Source organism: Cryptomeria japonica, chromosome 10 (assembly GCF_030272615.1).
Source record: "Cryptomeria japonica chromosome 10, Sugi_1.0, whole genome shotgun sequence".
NCBI classification, from domain to species: Eukaryota; Viridiplantae; Streptophyta; class Pinopsida; order Cupressales; family Cupressaceae; genus Cryptomeria; species Cryptomeria japonica.
In genome coordinates, this window is record NC_081414.1 from 561,295,492 (window position 1) to 561,312,282 (window position 16,791).

The 16,791-nt window shown below is 38.2% G+C and overlaps 1 protein-coding gene across 2 annotated transcripts; it reads right to left on the reverse strand.

Moving 5' to 3' along the window:
• Nucleotides 1-4,292: 4,292 nt before the first annotated feature.
• On the reverse strand, nucleotides 4,293-11,323 carry LOC131060735 (AP2-like ethylene-responsive transcription factor SMOS1). 2 transcript variants are annotated; one of them, XM_057994094.2, is made up of 8 exons: nucleotides 10,759-11,323; nucleotides 10,087-10,481; nucleotides 8,556-8,638; nucleotides 8,012-8,206; nucleotides 5,881-5,954; nucleotides 5,706-5,756; nucleotides 5,265-5,341; nucleotides 4,293-5,120 (listed from the first exon to the last, which is right to left on the reverse strand). In XM_057994094.2, the coding sequence occupies exons 5-8, from the start codon at nucleotides 5,922-5,924 to the stop codon at nucleotides 4,459-4,461; spliced, it is 834 nt and encodes a 277-aa protein (XP_057850077.2). In that variant the 5' UTR covers nucleotides 5,925-5,954; nucleotides 8,012-8,206; nucleotides 8,556-8,638; nucleotides 10,087-10,481; nucleotides 10,759-11,323; the 3' UTR covers nucleotides 4,293-4,458. The 2 variants fall into 2 exon arrangements, with proteins under 2 accessions (XP_057850077.2, XP_057850076.2); XM_057994093.2 differs by having other exon boundaries at nucleotides 10,087-11,323.
• Between the last annotated feature and the right edge of the window lie 5,468 nt (nucleotides 11,324-16,791).

Sequence of the window (16,791 nt, forward strand, 5' to 3'; positions counted from 1 at the left end):
CATGTATATATATTATTACTATAGATATATATATGCATGGATATATAGGTATTAATATTCATATAGACACTTTGTATACTTCAAGGATTAAAAGATTATGGGTCTCAAAAGAGTTAGCTTTACCTATCTTTTCTTTCCTTTTAGCCACAATTTAGATTATTTTTACCTCTGGCTTTAGCCAAACTTTAGTGGGAGTTGCCTCCCTCATGGGACATCTTTTGTCAGCAACTCCCCTCGATTAGTACCATTTCGACGGTATTTTAGTAATAATGATTTGACTCCCCCTTTGCGATTAAAAGCAAATTGATTACCTACCTGTTCGTGTTGAGGCGGCGGTAATTATTATTTAGATCACGGAGATTGCTCCAAACACATCTTGACCCTCTGATCTCGGTCATCTATCTGTATCTATCATTTCGCTTTGGCAAGATGAGTTGTCTTTCTCAATTCACTAAACTCTTGCTCTATTTAGTTTGTATGGCTTGGGTTTTGGCTTATTTGTTTTCAAATTGCTCTGATGGATACTCTACTAAGGCTTATAGGGCTCAAACAACATATGGCCTTTGTGGGTGAAATCAAGGAGGAGAGATTGAAGGGTATCCTGGTTCATCCTAATCCCTTGGTTACCAAAGCGGTTATGAAAACCCTGGGGAAGGATTATATTTTGAATGAGGATCGGACCAGAGCCAATTCAAACATCGCAACTATGTTCCTGGCAGTAGCAATGCATCTTGAGAAAGATAGGAATGTGGTAGTGAAACTCTGTAAAAAGGTCTTCAAGAAGGAACTACTGGGGGGATTAGAGTGGGTAGTGGTCAATATTCACGAAGAGCTCACAGCTCCGAAGCCTCATGACTATGATATACTTATCAGGATGAACAATCTGGTGCCGCGATACCCAATTCTGTCTATATAAGATCCACTAGCTTTTGAAGCCTATAGCCCAATCAGGCGTAGGAATTTTTTCTTCCTTCAATGGCTCTTGCAGGTTAGAAAACCGCTGAACAACAAATGGTTTGTTAATTAGCTCGAAGAGGAGAACATTGAAGTGGTTGTGGACGAGGTGGCTATTCCTCCTTCCCCTGCTTCCCCCTCTGCAGATTTGCCAGCTAGCTCTGGAGCCAAGGCTCCGCAGGAGCGAGGAAGGAGAGGCGGAGCTGACTAATGAAGGTCGGCATGTCTTCATGCCTCTCGTTCTTTTTTGCCTGTCATATGTCTCTAGTCTGCTTCCTTTCTTAAGTAGCTAAAACTCTTTAAGTCTGACTGCTATGACAGTTACTCTTTAAAACTATAGTGATGTTTCCTCTCTTGGGTCTTTATCGAAATCTGGACTTGGACTTGGATTTATGGTTATTTAAGGTTAAGTTTATCGTCCCTACTCTAATAGCTGCAATTTTGGATTCATGCTTTAATTAGTTTATGATCTGAAATTTAAATTGTAGCTTATTTATATATTCATAGACTCTCGGATTTAATCCATATATCTTTACACACACACACACACACACACATATATATATCTGTGTGTGTGTGTGTGTGTGTATTCATTTATGTCTATATATATACACTTCTTCTCCTGCATTTTTCCATTCATTTCACAGATTTATTTATTAGCTTTCTGCAAAAGGATTCGAATGTTTGAATTTTCTTTTCAAAGGATATAGAGGTTGATGTCTGACTCCATCTTAGCAGCTCGAGGCTATCATTTTCTTTTAAGCTATTAATTGATTAAGTTAGTTGATTATCCTTATCTGCATTCGATATGTTATAAGGTGATTATGGGAGTATCTTTCTATATCTCGACTCTGGGATTTTCCTTGAAAGTAAGTCTAAGCTTGCGAGGAGGTAGTTCTCTCTATGTGCCTCTGTAGGAGAAGGGAAGGAATTGTTGGTTCTATATCCGTCATAAATGGCTTGTATAATATCTCCTACAGTACCTGTCGAGTTTTGCAGTCACATTATTAAGGGTGGAATCACTATTTGGATGGCCTTTTGTGCTAACATCTCGTTGAGTGCTTGTTGGAAGGTTTTATGCAGGTTTTGGTTATGATTAGCCTGGCAGGGCCTATCCTCTAGAGAACTTGGGGGTTTAATACTCTTTTAGGGAGTCTTCTTGACACTGCTCTCTTTATCACAGCTTTACAGTTTACTCTATGTTATTGATCCTGGTTGATAGACCTTTTGCAGATCACTGACATCATGCTTCTAAAGGTTAAGATCCAAGCCATAACAGGCATAGCAGTTATTTTTGTGGATCATGCAACTATCTCAGAATTCTGCTTATTGAGATTGGGCATATAGCTTAGCTGGTTGGGTTCTACCCGAGAGCATTTGTATCTACTTTTGTTCTTTTTTCTTTCTTCCCTACTCTATGCATCATTAGATTATGATCCCCTAAGGGATCTGGGCGAGACCGGAGGTTTTCTTCCTCCATTCTTTCCTACCGATGCCCAGACTAAATGGAGTATGTAATCTTTTTTTATAACTAATAAAAATAAAAATAAAAAATTCAAGCCCCGGCCTAAATCTACATCTACCTACAAATCATTTGATACTAAGACAAATCATATATATAAAAACATAATAAAATAATTACAATGTTGAACCCAATGAATGTCTTATATATTCATTTATCTATACACCTTAATGATAATTCATACGAACATAATTGATAAGTATGATAATACTATCTCACACAAAATGAGTCCAAACATATACATAAAAATATAAAATACATTATCCATAAACCTCATTGGCAATTCACAAGATCATCGATAACATTAATAGTATCAAATACAAAAGGTGCGAGTAGTATATACTATATATACTAATCTTAAATACATTACCATACACCTTGATAGCAGTTCACAAAAACATCATCAGTAACTAGAATAATATTATCAAATTCAAAATGTGTTCCAAATATATATACAAATCCAAAATACATTATTTATATACCTTGATGGCTTCAGTAAGTTTGATAATAGTATCAAATGTAAAATGAGACACCTTCGGGCCTTACAGATACGAGTTATACTTTTCTAGTCTGAGTATAAATAACCACCAGGGCATCATTTTCAACCATTTCTACTATCAGGCAACACCTCAAAACAGCCTCAAAAAATTCAATGTATGCTTCAAACTACCTCTAATAAAAAATAATTAACATTTTTACATTTAGAAGGCTAAATTAATTACTTAAAAAGACAAACAATATAAATAACTCCTGCCATAACAGCAGCAAAACTTATTTGCATTGAGGAAGAAACAAAAAACATACAAAAAATGAATTGGGGTGTGGACATTTGCATTTGCCCAAGCTTTTCTTTTATCAGTTGCTGTTGTCAACAATAAAAGTTGAAACTTTGAATTTCTTTAAAAAATAATCCATAAATTTCACAACAGCCAATTGTGACATTGCTATAAATTAAAACCAGAAGCAGATTTGAAAATTCAAATAGCAAGCTGATTCTTTCTCATTTGTTAAGTGCAGTGGAAAAGAAAAAGTAAATCCACATAGATTCCCAAAGCCTGATGCTATCATCATAGCAGTTTTGTCCACATTTAACAATATTCTCCAGGGTTAAATGTACAAGAACATGTAACCCCATCAAAAGTCAATCATAAGTCATTCATTAGAATTGATAAAATCCCACTTCAACAATATTTTCCAGGGTCAAATGTACAAGCACCTGTAATCCCATCAAAAGTCAATCAACATAGAAAGTCATTTCATTAGAACTGAAAAAATGCCAGACCCTAATCTCATCATCCAGGCAGTTTAAACTACACTAAACAATATTCTCCAGGGTTAAATGCACAAGAACATGTAAGACTTGTCCCCCCCGATCCTCCCGAGTCTACAAATCATGTTACAAATAGCTCTGACAGCCTAGACTCCACAAATACACATCTCCCAAATTTATACATACATAAATACATACATGTATGTATGGGAATTTGTGACTCAATTCTAACTAATGCAATATTATGTTACAGCTTAGTTTCTGGATTCCACTGTGTAAGCTTTGTTTGCATCAACATTTCGGATCATACTCAATAATCCATCATCAGGATGAGAGAGATGTAGGATGAAAAATGTTGGATCATCCTAATAATGGATTGAGTATGATCCGAAACATTGATGCAAACAAAGCTTACACAGTGGAATCTAGAAACTAAGCAGTAATCTAATGAACTGTGGAAATCTAGTATCTCTTATACAATATTATGTGTTTTGCACTTGAGATGGAGATGCAATTTTTAATGTCATGATAAAGACAATTTCAATATATCAAATTCAATATATTAAAGAAAACATTGTGCTCTTGAAACAATCAAAGGGTCAGTTTGATGTTGTGAACTGTACATGTTACACACTACACAACATATTTACTTGTATCAGTCTATCATTGGTTATAGTATCAATTGAACACAGAATATACAAGAAATATCCCTTCAACAAATACCAACTGCATTTGCCAGGGAAATTCCACCATTGGTTGGCCCAAGACTGGTCCATAAGGATTCAGACACAGGTGTCATGTTATTGCACTCTTGAACTGGAGCTGCAGATGGAACTTTTGCAAAAGGAAATAAAGCACTTGTTTGGCCAGCTGTCTGATAAGCTCCTGAACTACATCCAGATTCTTTTAAAACCGCTATGTCCTCTACGAGACAATCTTTGCCTTTACCTTTGTCCAATTTTGTATTTTCTAAAGTAGTACCAACATTTTTATCTTTATCAGTGTCACATTTTTGTACAGAAGCTTTTTCAAGCATCTGCTTAAATGAGGAGGATTGATTCAAGATACTGAGAGCAGACACTGGAGAAGGGTGGTGCCGTGCATTGGGAGATACACCTAATGAAGGCAACTGATATGGCTCACAAGCCTGCCCTGGCCATTCAGGAGTCTCTGGTTCCTCTCCTAAAGCTGGTCTCTCTTCAGACATTGAATGAGATTCATCACCAAATCTGGGTGCAGAAGTTCCGATGTCATGCGATTTGTTAGGTTGCCACCACCTGACATAGGAACTCAAATCAACGTTTCCAACTGGGCCAAAAGCTCCAAATTCCGCTTGTGACAACTCATATGCTGCCACTGCATCCTCACTTGTAGCTGAAGAAAAGAATCGAGAACATGCAGTTTGCAAAAAAGAGAGCTCAGAGTAAGGCATCTTCTATGCTTAAAACATGAGGTGAGCCAAAAAAGAATCTTAAGTAAATTACTCTAGAATTCAGATAAGAAAGCTCTATGACTTACTGCAGTTTCCAGTGTTGAAATATTTGTTCACTAAAATTCGGCTAAAACTTGCCTCCCATTTGCTATTTTGCAATTGTCTGACATGAAATCACAAAATACTTATTTAGCCAAAAATATATCGACAGAAGAAAATGGCAAGTCTAACCCTGCTTCCTTTCCCACCAGCCATTTCAAAACTGTAACATAGAAAGATGGTTTGAAGCTAGTGCAGATAAAATTGAATGCAATTAATTTCTAGACCCAATATCATGGCCCGTGATCAAATTTAAACATTTCACATTTTCAAAAATAAAACAGTTGTACAGCGAACATCAGCAAGTGTGTTTCTCTCTCGCAACGTATGTTTTTCAGAGAAACTAAGAAGCTTATATCTTCCAAAACAAATTTTAGCGTTGACATGCAATTTCTATAAAAAAACATTTACAGAATTCAACAGCTTACTTTGGTATCCCTCGGTATTTTGCCATTCCCCTTGAAAAACCACTGCTTTTCCTGAAATATAATGATAAATGAACCTGTAAAACTAAAGCGCATGATTTCTTCCCAGGCCACTACCATATCAGATAAAAGCAAGTTTTAATTTCCTGTAAATGTACTTCTTAAGTCTAGACCTTACCTTCTCAGAGAAGCCAGGTAATCTTCTCTTGAAACACTCTTCATCTCCTCAATGTCTCTAGAATAGTCACTGACCTGCACAAAAGTTCAAGGAAATCATGTCTATGATCCCATGCAAAAAAATGTTCTAACATCTATTGAATAAAAAGACTTCTAAAATTAACACCACAGCTGAAATGGAGAATGTTGCTTCCTTGACTGAAAACACTAATGGGGGATTGCTGCTGCTGCATGCTTCCCATCAACTTCATTAAGAGATTAGCAGGACACCACTGTCTGAGGGTGGCTTCTGTTGGAATACCCCAAACCTCGTGTGATGAATCTAATAAAGTTTCTAGTGGCTTCAATGGGGGAGGAACAACTGCAAAGTCTGGAGGTCCAGTAGCTGATGGTGAGCATGTTTAGGGCGTAAGTTATCAGAGGTTGTTGAGGGGATTAAGAGAGGGGGCTCCATGGTGTCTGCTGCTGTTTGTCTGAAGGGGATAAGCTTGAAGAAGCTGCTGAAAATAAGGCTGGCAAGGGGGGCTAGAGTGGCCAGGTGCTTCAGGGCAACCACTTAGGTATCTGAAAGATTTACAATTTTGGAATCGAGAAGTGAGGTAGCTGAAGAAGCAGAGCATTGCTGGAAACAATTTGTCAATTCAACAATTTTTGGCCCAACATACCAGATCTGCATAAACGGGTAGGTAACCAAATCTTGGAAACCCTCTCTTGAAGATTTCATTATGATATATCCCTGTGCTCAGGGTTTTTTAATTTTTTTTATCATCTCTTGCCAATTAAAGGCAGACAAAGATTACATTTTTGCTGAGGGATCATAGTTGTAGGGGAATGCTTCGTTGCTTGTCAAACCACGGTTACTGGATTTCAGTAACATGACAAAAAATGTCGTGGTTTTACTGTTTTGAGTAACAATGCCTAATCTTCTCCGCATTTCTGCCTCTCTTCTTCGCTAGAAAAACATTGGTTATTCTCTTGGTAAGTTTGTTTCTATTTCTTCAAAAACAAAAAAGCACACTCATCCAACTTATGTGCAAATTTTGGTAGAAATGCATTTATCCCTGTGTCTCCCAGTATAAATCTGGCTGAAAGTAGGCAGCAAGATATGGAATCAGCAAATTGATCATGAAAAGTTGGATGTCAGATTTAGAATTTGTTTTGGTCTAAAGCATTTATCAGAGAGAGAGAAAGTCTTTTGGTAAGGCTTCTTGGTGGCAGAATGCTAAACCATCTCAGATTCTGGATAGTTGTCTGGAAGAGGCTTCTTTAGCAAAAGCTTTGGTTTTCTATTGGCAAGCATCTGTGGGGTGGCTTCTTTAACGAATATCCCTGCCAAGCAATCACCTCAAGAAGTCTCCTCCTATCAAGACTGCAGTGTCAATCGAAAACCTCGTGCCCTCTCTTCTTCACAATCTACATGTAGTAAAACTTTTGAAGTCTTCGTCTCAGAGGAAGAGTGATAGCCCAAATGTCTATGGGTGACATCTTCAACCAATATCCCTGGTAATCAACCAACTCAAAAGTCTCCTCCCACCCAAGCCTGCACTGTAGATACAAAACCTCAAGCTTCAGTTCTGGAAAAAAAAATCATGGGTGGCTTTCTTCAAGCAATATCCCTGCTAATCGGTCACCTCAAAGTCTACTCCTACCAAGCCTGCACTGTTGATAGAGAACCTCATGCCTTCTCCTCTTCAGAATGTACAAGAAAAAAATCTTTTGAAGTCTTTGTCTAAGCAGAAGAAGAGTGATGGACAAATAGGGGTTGAAAATTCAGTAGTTCCAGCTTTTCATAAGAATGCAAAGTCCTACCATCAGAGTTTTTGGACGGGGATCTCCCCTATGTTGAGGGAGATGGGGATTTAGATCTGAAGGACATATCGTCTAAGAAACGGTACAAACAACAGTCTCCAACAGAAAAGTTCAGTTCCATAAGAAAGCCTCTTCTAGATGATTTTTAAGATCTCATAAGAAAAAGAGGGCAGGAAAACTTTGTTTAGTTAGCATGTTCTGTTTTAAGAAGCTTGTCGTATGCAACCTTAGCTGATCTTTTGTATTCTTCATTCTTCAATTAATCCATCCATAAAAAAGACTTCTAAAATTGGAACAAATTTTAATAATGAAATTTATCTTACAGGAAAATTAATAAGAGTTCCAGGACCCCAATATTTAAGAGCAGCAAGGTCATAAGCTCTAGCTGCAGCTTCTTCCTCATCATAAGCACCTGTAGATTCATCCTAGTTTCCAACATAGTTAGAACAATGCCACCAAAAGAATAATCTGAAGAGGAAAAGGAACCTAAGGTTTTCAGTAAAACTTGCCTAGATAAACTGCAAATACGCAGCCACCGCCATTAAGTCAAACAACACATAAAGACATAAAGCATCAAGTTAGAAGCTCCCTCATGAGACAAATCATTGTATAAGAATTTTAAAAAGTGGAACTCATTTGACAAAACAGAATAATGAACCACATCAAATTTCACAAAGTGGAATAACATAATATTTACCATTCTTGGAAATTAATAATATCAAATCCATATGTTACACGTTTTACAAACTGTCAGAATGTACCTATAATTGAGAATTTTAAGAAGACATTTCTCTTATTCTATGGAATGAACCAACCATTATAATTTAAAAAGGTCCTTTAACATTAGTAAAAATCTAGCTTAACTACCTTGCTTGCCCTTTTTGTTTTGGTTCTGGTTCCAGGTGCTTTTATCCCAAAGATGAGCTTCATATCTCCCTGTCCATCTATGCCTGATATTTTAAGCAACAAACAGTCTAATGTTAGAAGAGTCATGAAACAAGTCATAACTAATCACAAAAGATTGTCTAAGGGAAAAAATGAACACCCTCAATTTCTACATACTGCATGTACTTTACAACAGCGTAAACCCACAGACATATTGTGTAATATGTACTTTCTATTGAAAAATAATATTTATTTTCCAAATAATTGGAAAAGAAATAACAAACATGACTTTTTGTGAAAAGTATTAGCATGTAACAAATGCAGACATGTGTCATCCGTAATATGCACTGATAGGCACTACCTTCATTGTTCTGGCAGTGAAGGCCTTTGTTAGGCACTCTGAGTCACCGATTTTTTTTTTTCAACTTTGAACTGGTGATGTTCAGGATTCATATGCTAATTCATACTCATAAGGATGATGAATTCAAAGATAGACTGGAAGATTATCCTACAGGAGCTACACACATGTTGCCAGAGGCCAAGCAACTCCAACGATCCAGAGTTACACCTAAGAAATCACATCCTGACCTGCACCTAAAAGTCTCGCCTCTTTGTACCTCGCAAGAGGATTTGTGCTATCTGAGTTCAAAGATAAACTTTGGAGGGTAGGAGATGCCCACATGTTGCTGGAGGCCAAGCAAGTCCAATGACCTGGGATTGGAACTAGAAAATCATTCCTGCCCTGCACCCAACAGTCTTACCTCTTTTTATCTGGCAAAAGGGTTTTTACTATTTGAATGGCTTTAGCACACAAAAAGCAATTGAAACTGATAAGATTTACAGGTCATTTATATCATGATTGATATTAAGTTTATTATTCTTTCTATTTGGAATTAGTCTTCACGATTTTATTATTAAATTTTCAAATTTCATACTCTTCATATTTATTTATATTTATCGTTAAGCATTGATTACCCTCAACCACACTCTGAATGCAGATAGATGTCCATGCGAGCATAACATAGCAGTTTGCAATGTGATGCATTCATGTTTTCCCCCTCCAATTATAGGCAAACTGCAATGCGATCGTTGTTCTCTGCTCTAAATGAAAATATTGCAACGCCATTATTAATCTATGACCCAATAAAATGTTCACATAGAATTATCAAATTTGCCCCAAAGGAGAGCATTCGTTAAATTTATCCTCAGAGATGTGAAAAAAATTATAAACTTTCTGACCTTGTTGTCTAGAAGACTTAACAATGTGAAAAAATTTAAAATTCTAATAAACTCGCAGTTTGACCTCTAAAATATTAATGATCCAATCTCCCTCTACGATCTCTTATACGAAGGGATCCAGCCGTGAATTATTGCACAAGAGCCATGAAGAATGAACTCAAACCACACTTCAAAGAATTATAAATTCGCCATATCATATTAACAAATGCGCCAAAAAGGATTAGCCGTCTAGCTAAAATATCCAGAACTAAAAACGACAAGACTTTTTGCTTACCTTGTGACACCTCTGTATATAGAGCTTCTTTTGCCCGCAGCACATGGCGGCATTTTGCTGATCCGTTCCTTTGCAGTTGATCCTCTCTCTCTTCTTATCTTCTTCAAACCTTTAAGCAGATCATTGGCTTCAAATGTATGTTCCTTTACTTTCTCGGCACTTCCTCCTCCTCCTCCTCCCATCTCCCCTACTTCCATCTTAATCCAAGCCTCTAAATTTGCCGCTTATAAGGTCTTTCAGGCTCAATAATTCACCACCCACTTGAACAAATCCCCCCTTTTTCACATCAACATATCTATCAGGGCCTCAAACACAACAAACAGTTCGCAAGAACATATACACTCTTCAGAACTACCGCCTGCTCTCACATGCCAATGCAAACATAGCCTACTCAACTGAAAGGTGAACAAAAACAATCCTTGTTTCAGTATCAATCTAGACCACGTAACTAAAACCTATATGCCAAAAACTCATTTACGAACATCAAGGTATCTATCAAGCCTCAGATTTAGTACCCACTTTATAAAACCCTATACCCAGTTCAAAAATACCTCCTGCTTTCACATTTCAATGAAAAATTGGACTATCCAAAAGAAAAGGCTCAAAAACAAATCCGTGTTTCAGTACCAATCTAGGCTAAAAATGGGCCAACCAAATGACAAAAAGTTCCACCTTTTTCCAATCCGAGTATCTACCAAGGTCTCCAATCCAATACACACTTTATCAAATCCTGTACTTACTTCAAAAATACCTCTTGCTCTCACATTTCAAAGCAAATTTATCATTACCCAGATCAAAGGGGTAAAAAGATAAGTGATGCCTTGTTTCAGTCCTATTCGAGTATGAAAATTTCCCATAAGAGTGACAAATAAATAACAATTTCCCCTGTTTACCAAAGGATAGAATTCATTCAAGGGACCCAATTGCTAAAACAGCATGAGATGACCCATGGACCAGAAAATGAGTGTAAGCATGTTTCAATCCATATCTGTACTGATAAAACACGATCAGTAAGTCTCCCTGTGGCCCAATGTAGAGCTGCCAGGTGGTGTGGGAGTAAGACTATGTCGATTTGTGATTTGCTAGTCTGGAGAATTTGGTGTTTTGGGTAACGGCTCTCTGTCTTCCCAGCAACTCTCTCCGTACAACCCAAAAGAGAGTTAAAAAACAGAACCTGCCACAATTGAGTGTTAGACCCCCCATTAATGAGTTGTGTGTTATAATAAAACTCATTTTTTAAATGGTTGCTCAACATTACGTATGCTAAGTATGGATTTGTAATGACAAATCTAGACAGTATCTAAGTATTGATGTGAGCCACACTCCCCTTACGTGTGGGGAATGGCCGATATCCAGCCTTTTCAAGTCTCACAAAGTTAGCAGAAAGATGAAAAAGGTTTCTTCTCGTACGAGTGATTTCACGAACCTTTTAGGGAATAAAATCCTCATATATATAAAAGTTAGGATAAATAAATGTGTGATTAATTTATAATTATAATAATATAATTGGAATAGATCTTTGTAATATATGTGAAAATAAAATAGGAGAATTATAGATATCTAGTTATAACATGATAAAAAATGGCGTTAAAGTTATTGTTGACGACTGTTTTCACACACCTGTCAACAGTCAGGTAGCTAATGTGAACACTCACCACCTCTCCTGAAAAGCAATGAATTTGGGAAAACTCACTACCCCAAGGTCGCTATAGTCGGGTCACGACGGTGATGGGCAGCGCAATGGTTGATGTGGTTGTCTTTGTAAAGGGGTCTGCTGGTTGAAACTAAATCTCGCTAGTCGTGAATGAACTTCCTTTTTTTGTATTTTATGATTTAAGATTCTCTGGAAAATAAACTGCGAAGAGTAAAAGGGAACAAGAAAATAATAATAAAACCAATACAATAACAACTTAATGAACTACTCAGTTAGTTCCCTGCAATCCAAAAAATTATCAAATATTATCCAAGTTAGCATTCAACAACGAACCTCCAGAAAACCTGCGAAATCATCAATTTCACATACCTATGGAAATAAAATCATCAACAATATGGCCTATTACAGTAATTCTCATACACCACTGACGTGTGCAATATGATTCATAAAGTGATAAACAAAAAGATCAAACCAGGTTGCTAACTCCAAATAATAGACATTACCAGATTACACAGAACAATTTAGTAGAATATAGACGTAGATCAGGCAATCTACAAGTTGTTTCTTATATTAATCTCAATGAATGTGTAACAAAATAACTCAACTTCTTAACAATCTGCAAAAATATTCTAAAAAATCTCTAAGTGGGTTACAAATCATCAATTTGGGGACCCTTACAAATGAATCCAAATTCTCAATTTATAGAAGTTTTTTGCCCTGTTATCTAGGAAATAAATCTAACCTAAATTAAGAACTGAAACTAGGAGTCGTAGTTAACTTGCAAGTTTTTGCCTTAATACTCCAATTAACTACTACGAAATGGGGGTTGCATGAGTACTACGAAGACCATGCTGGATGAGCCACATTTTCGTAGTCATGCAGAATTTTGCTCAAAATTGGAACCTGAGTTGGAGCTGCAGCTGAAAATACAAAATTGGGGGTCATGCAAAAACCCTACTATCTTTCGTAACTGTATGTCCATCCTTCACTTTTTAATAAAAGCTCTATAATTATCCATTATGCATGCGACTGCTTGGACAGGAGGATCAGCTATGTGTTTAATTCTAAGTTTATACTTCTTCAAAACTCCATTTGCATGCTTCTTTCCTTTCTCTAAATCCCCTATTGTCTCTGCCACCTCTTGACACTGAGTGATCAAGTATGTATACATGTCCATGAGGGCAACATCGAAATAGGCCGAAGGTCCTAAATGTTGAGCCTCATATGCATCCCATTGATTCAAAACTTGTTGTTGCTCCATTATTCTGGTACTAGTTAATCCTAAACCGAAGGCTCCAAGCATATATTTAACAAAATTCTCATATTTCAAAATTTCTCTGAGGAGAGGAACTTGAATCTCTGTCATATCCTTCATATATTGTTGAAACATCTCACTCTTCAACTCCAAAATGTACACATAGGATTGCAAGTTTTCACAATTGTCCCCTCCTAAGAGGTCCTCCTCCATTATTGTCTCTGCCCCTAACCGCAATACTTTATTCAAAATTCGGAACTGCTTATTAAAAATGCTTAGCTTTCGTTCCCATTGCATAGAACAAGAAGCTAAAGCTCCACCTGCCTATACTGCCCTATGGTATATCTTCATAGTATCCTACAGAAATAATCTAATCTTAGCTGCATTTACTTGGGTCCATGATTTGGCTGCAACGGTCACCCATCTCACCTCCACTAGTCCCATCACTTCTCCCTCTGGCAGTGATGAGGTCGAAGGTAGGTCATCAGCCCTACAAGAGTGTAGAGGTTTTCTCATTTCAATCAGGAGCTGCTTGTATTGCCCTAGTTGCGCTTTGAGCTCCATGTTTGAAGTATGCTCTTTTTCTACACGCCCCCTAACAACACTTGAGGCTAGCTCCAAAGTATCCAGCTTTCCCCAGTTGGTTTGTTTACCCAAATTTACCTAGGATATTTGATACTTGGGGGAAGCTTGTCCCTCAGCTTGGAGTGGAACTACCACATCTACAATCACCTCACCGGAGCCATTTTTTTTATAAATGATGTACGGTTTTTAGCTTCTTAGCCTTTGGTGGCTCCTCGATGATTACTTGTTGCAAAGTGACCTTAAGAAGCTCTGCTTTTCTCTTTTTCTTCTCAAAAGTGAACTCAAGCCATTGTGGTATATCTTCATCCTTGTCACCTTGATGTAACACTAAATCTACAGTTATAACATGGACCTTCGCCTGCTCCTTTGCTTCGTCTCTTTCCTCTGCCTCTGTTCACCCAGGATCTTAAGATGAGGTAACTTGGCGGGCTAGATTGGTTTGGAGAGCCTATTTCTTATGTAATTCTCCCAATTTACCACTGACCTCTTCATTGAATGTCATCTCTTCCTCACCTGCCTCTGTTTCACCTTGCTCGGCTGCTATGTCCTTGAGGAGGTCCTCTTGATCTTGATGGGTTAGAACTAATCTTTCATTCAATAGGTCCTTTGCCTCATCCCCTTCTTTCTTGCCTCCTAGCGGTCAATGTTGCTCAAGATCCTCTTCTTCCTGATCTGAATCAAATTCAATGTTTCTAACTCTTATTCCTTTGGTGCTAGACCTGAAGCCTTGCACTCCAGGCTGCCCTGCGGGTATATTAACTCATGGTAGTGCAGGGGTGTCGGTACCTGGATCCTGTGTGTCAGTTGTTGAAGGTGGTTGAGTAGGCATATCTTAAGTAATTTCTATGTCTTCCTCCTGTTCCTGGGTACCCTCTCTTGCAGTCTGCCCTATAGCCGTCCTTGGTGGGAGGACTTTAGCCAGTGGTACTACTCCTAATCCATCGGTCACTCCAAGGTCTGCTGCCTTCTTCAACAACTCAAACTCCTTCATCTTCTCTTGGAGTTTCTTCAACAAGTCCTCAGTACTTTCTTGAGGTTTCTCCCCCTCATCAGGATCAATGGACATATTTTGTCTTGAGCTTGATCTCGTCTTCCGAGCATACTCCTTATAACCCCTTGATTAGGGTACCCCTGAAGTGGACTCCTTCTGTTTCGCCTTTGAGGCACTCGGCCTTACCCTCTTGCTTAGCCATTGCTTGGTCCTATTGATGACCGCTTAAGAAACCTTTTCAATAATCACATCCTCATTTGCGGACCACCTTATTGGGGAGAGGGGTTTCTTATCAATTTCTAATCCTTTATAAGCCGCATCGAGCAGGTCTCCATCATCCCTAAGGTCTTTAGGGAGATTGGTCTCAATTTCAAAATCTCTTATCTGTGGCACAGATAACTTGTTATAGTTTTTCTCTCTGACCTCAAAACTGTCCTGGAGGTTGGCCCAAAAATCCTTCAGTCTCGGCCTGTGTCCCTCATATGCCTTGGGCGTAGCTTGTTTGAGCTTCCCGTAGGGATCATAAAATTCCCTAGCATAATCATACTCTTTCAAGTTCAAATCTTGAAGCTCTAGCTCTACTAGCTTTGCAACCTGTATCTTTGAGCATGAGAAGTATCCAATAGATACTGAAAAATCAATGCCTGTTTTATGTTTTGAAGATAAGAGAGATTGGAGGCCCAATAGTTGCCTTACATATTCCAACAAAATAATTCTATCATTGCAGTATTTGGGAAGCAACATTGGGTTCCCTGTGAATCCGCTAACCCTAATGTAAGTAGAGCATGGGTTCTGGATAAACCAACATGCCCACTCTCGGACAATAGCCATGGCCTCCGGGCTAATCCGGTATCCTGTGTCTCCTATCAATTTAATTATTTCCGGAAAAATAAAGGCATCATTAATTCTTTTGAAATGAGCCTTTGCATTGGCTAGGGGGAGTTGGGAATAGTATTCCCATACCTTCTTATGTCCTTCCTCATCCCCTAACTGACCCTCTACTTGTAGCCTCAGAAACTTTCCAGCTCTGGCAGCCACCCAGATGACATAAGATGTGAAAAATAATTTTTGGGTCTGGTGGACTTCCTTCATTTGTTTGCAAATGTTGTCAATGAGGATCTGCGACCAATCAAAATATTATTTTCCAATTAGGATAGTGGTCATAAACTAGAACATCCATGGATAGAAATGCTTACAATCGGGCTTGCCAAAGGCCCTGCTCAACATAATAATCAAGTCTCTTTGGGGCTCCTTGAAGTCTACCCTCAGGATCTCTGTTGCCTTGAGACCTATTTTTCTCTCTTCTTCCAACCAGTTTTCATTCATATGTCTTTTATTTGTTGCAACTTTGTCATTCCATACCTTCAAGGCCTCCTCTTCAGTTGAGAGGAATATCTCTTCTCTGGTTGGGATACCAAACATGAATCCCAGCATGTCAGGAGACAAGTCTATAACTGTCCTCCCCTGTGCGTCGGTGCACTTTCTAGTATCCGGGTTGTAGAACTGAGCAATTGTCATTATAAATTCTGGTGCTTGCACTGATTGTGGAAAAATAGTTGTCTCCACTAAGCCTGATTTTTTGATTCTCCTGTGTACGGCCTCTAGTCTGGGCTTATTTAGATGGGTTCTGATATCTTCAATTTCAATATGGCCAATTTTCGTGTCAGTGACCCATTTGACTTGATCATCCAACTTTGAGGAGTAGACTTGTCCTTGATAGTGGTATTTCATGGTAGCTAGAAGTTTCTCAATATCTTTGCTTCTTTTGCTAGAAGATGAGTCCATCTAACTACCTAAACCAGTAAGAAGAAAACGAGGATCACTTCTTTATCAAAAACATAAAAAGTTCATTAACTTCGAGACTTCAGGTTTCCGGAGTAGGGAGTTTTTCTTTTTAAAACAGGGTTCGGAACTTTGGGGTTTTGAGGTTCCGGGGTAGGTACTCATGGATGCATTATGGAACTCCGGGGTTCTGGGAATCTGGGTTGGGTAGATAACACTTGATTCTGGAACTCTAGGGTTTCGGGGTAGGTATTTAAGATCATCTCGGGATCCCATGGTCCCGAGCCAAATAGCTAATAGGATTTTAGCAAAAGGATTAAAAAAGCTAGACCTCAGAACTCCGGGGTTCCGGGGTAGGTATTTAGGACTCCCTCACAAAGAAATAATCTGGAACTTCGGGATTCTGGGGTTTCGGGGTAAGAGCGAACCACCCGAAAC

Bases quoted from the DNA above. Each gene is read 5' to 3' on its own strand.
- LOC131060735 (XM_057994094.2), bottom strand. From the start codon at position 5,924: ATGAAGAGTGTTTCAAGAGAAGATTACCTGGCTTCTCTGAGAAG. The intron at 5,757-5,880 runs GTAAGGTCTAGA...ATTATATTTCAG, and splicing joins TACCTGGCTTCTCTGAGAAG to GAAAAGCAGTGGTTTTTCAA. The intron at 5,121-5,264 runs GTAAGTCATAGA...TCTTTTCTTCAG, and splicing joins TTTCAACACTGGAAACTGCA to CTACAAGTGAGGATGCAGTG.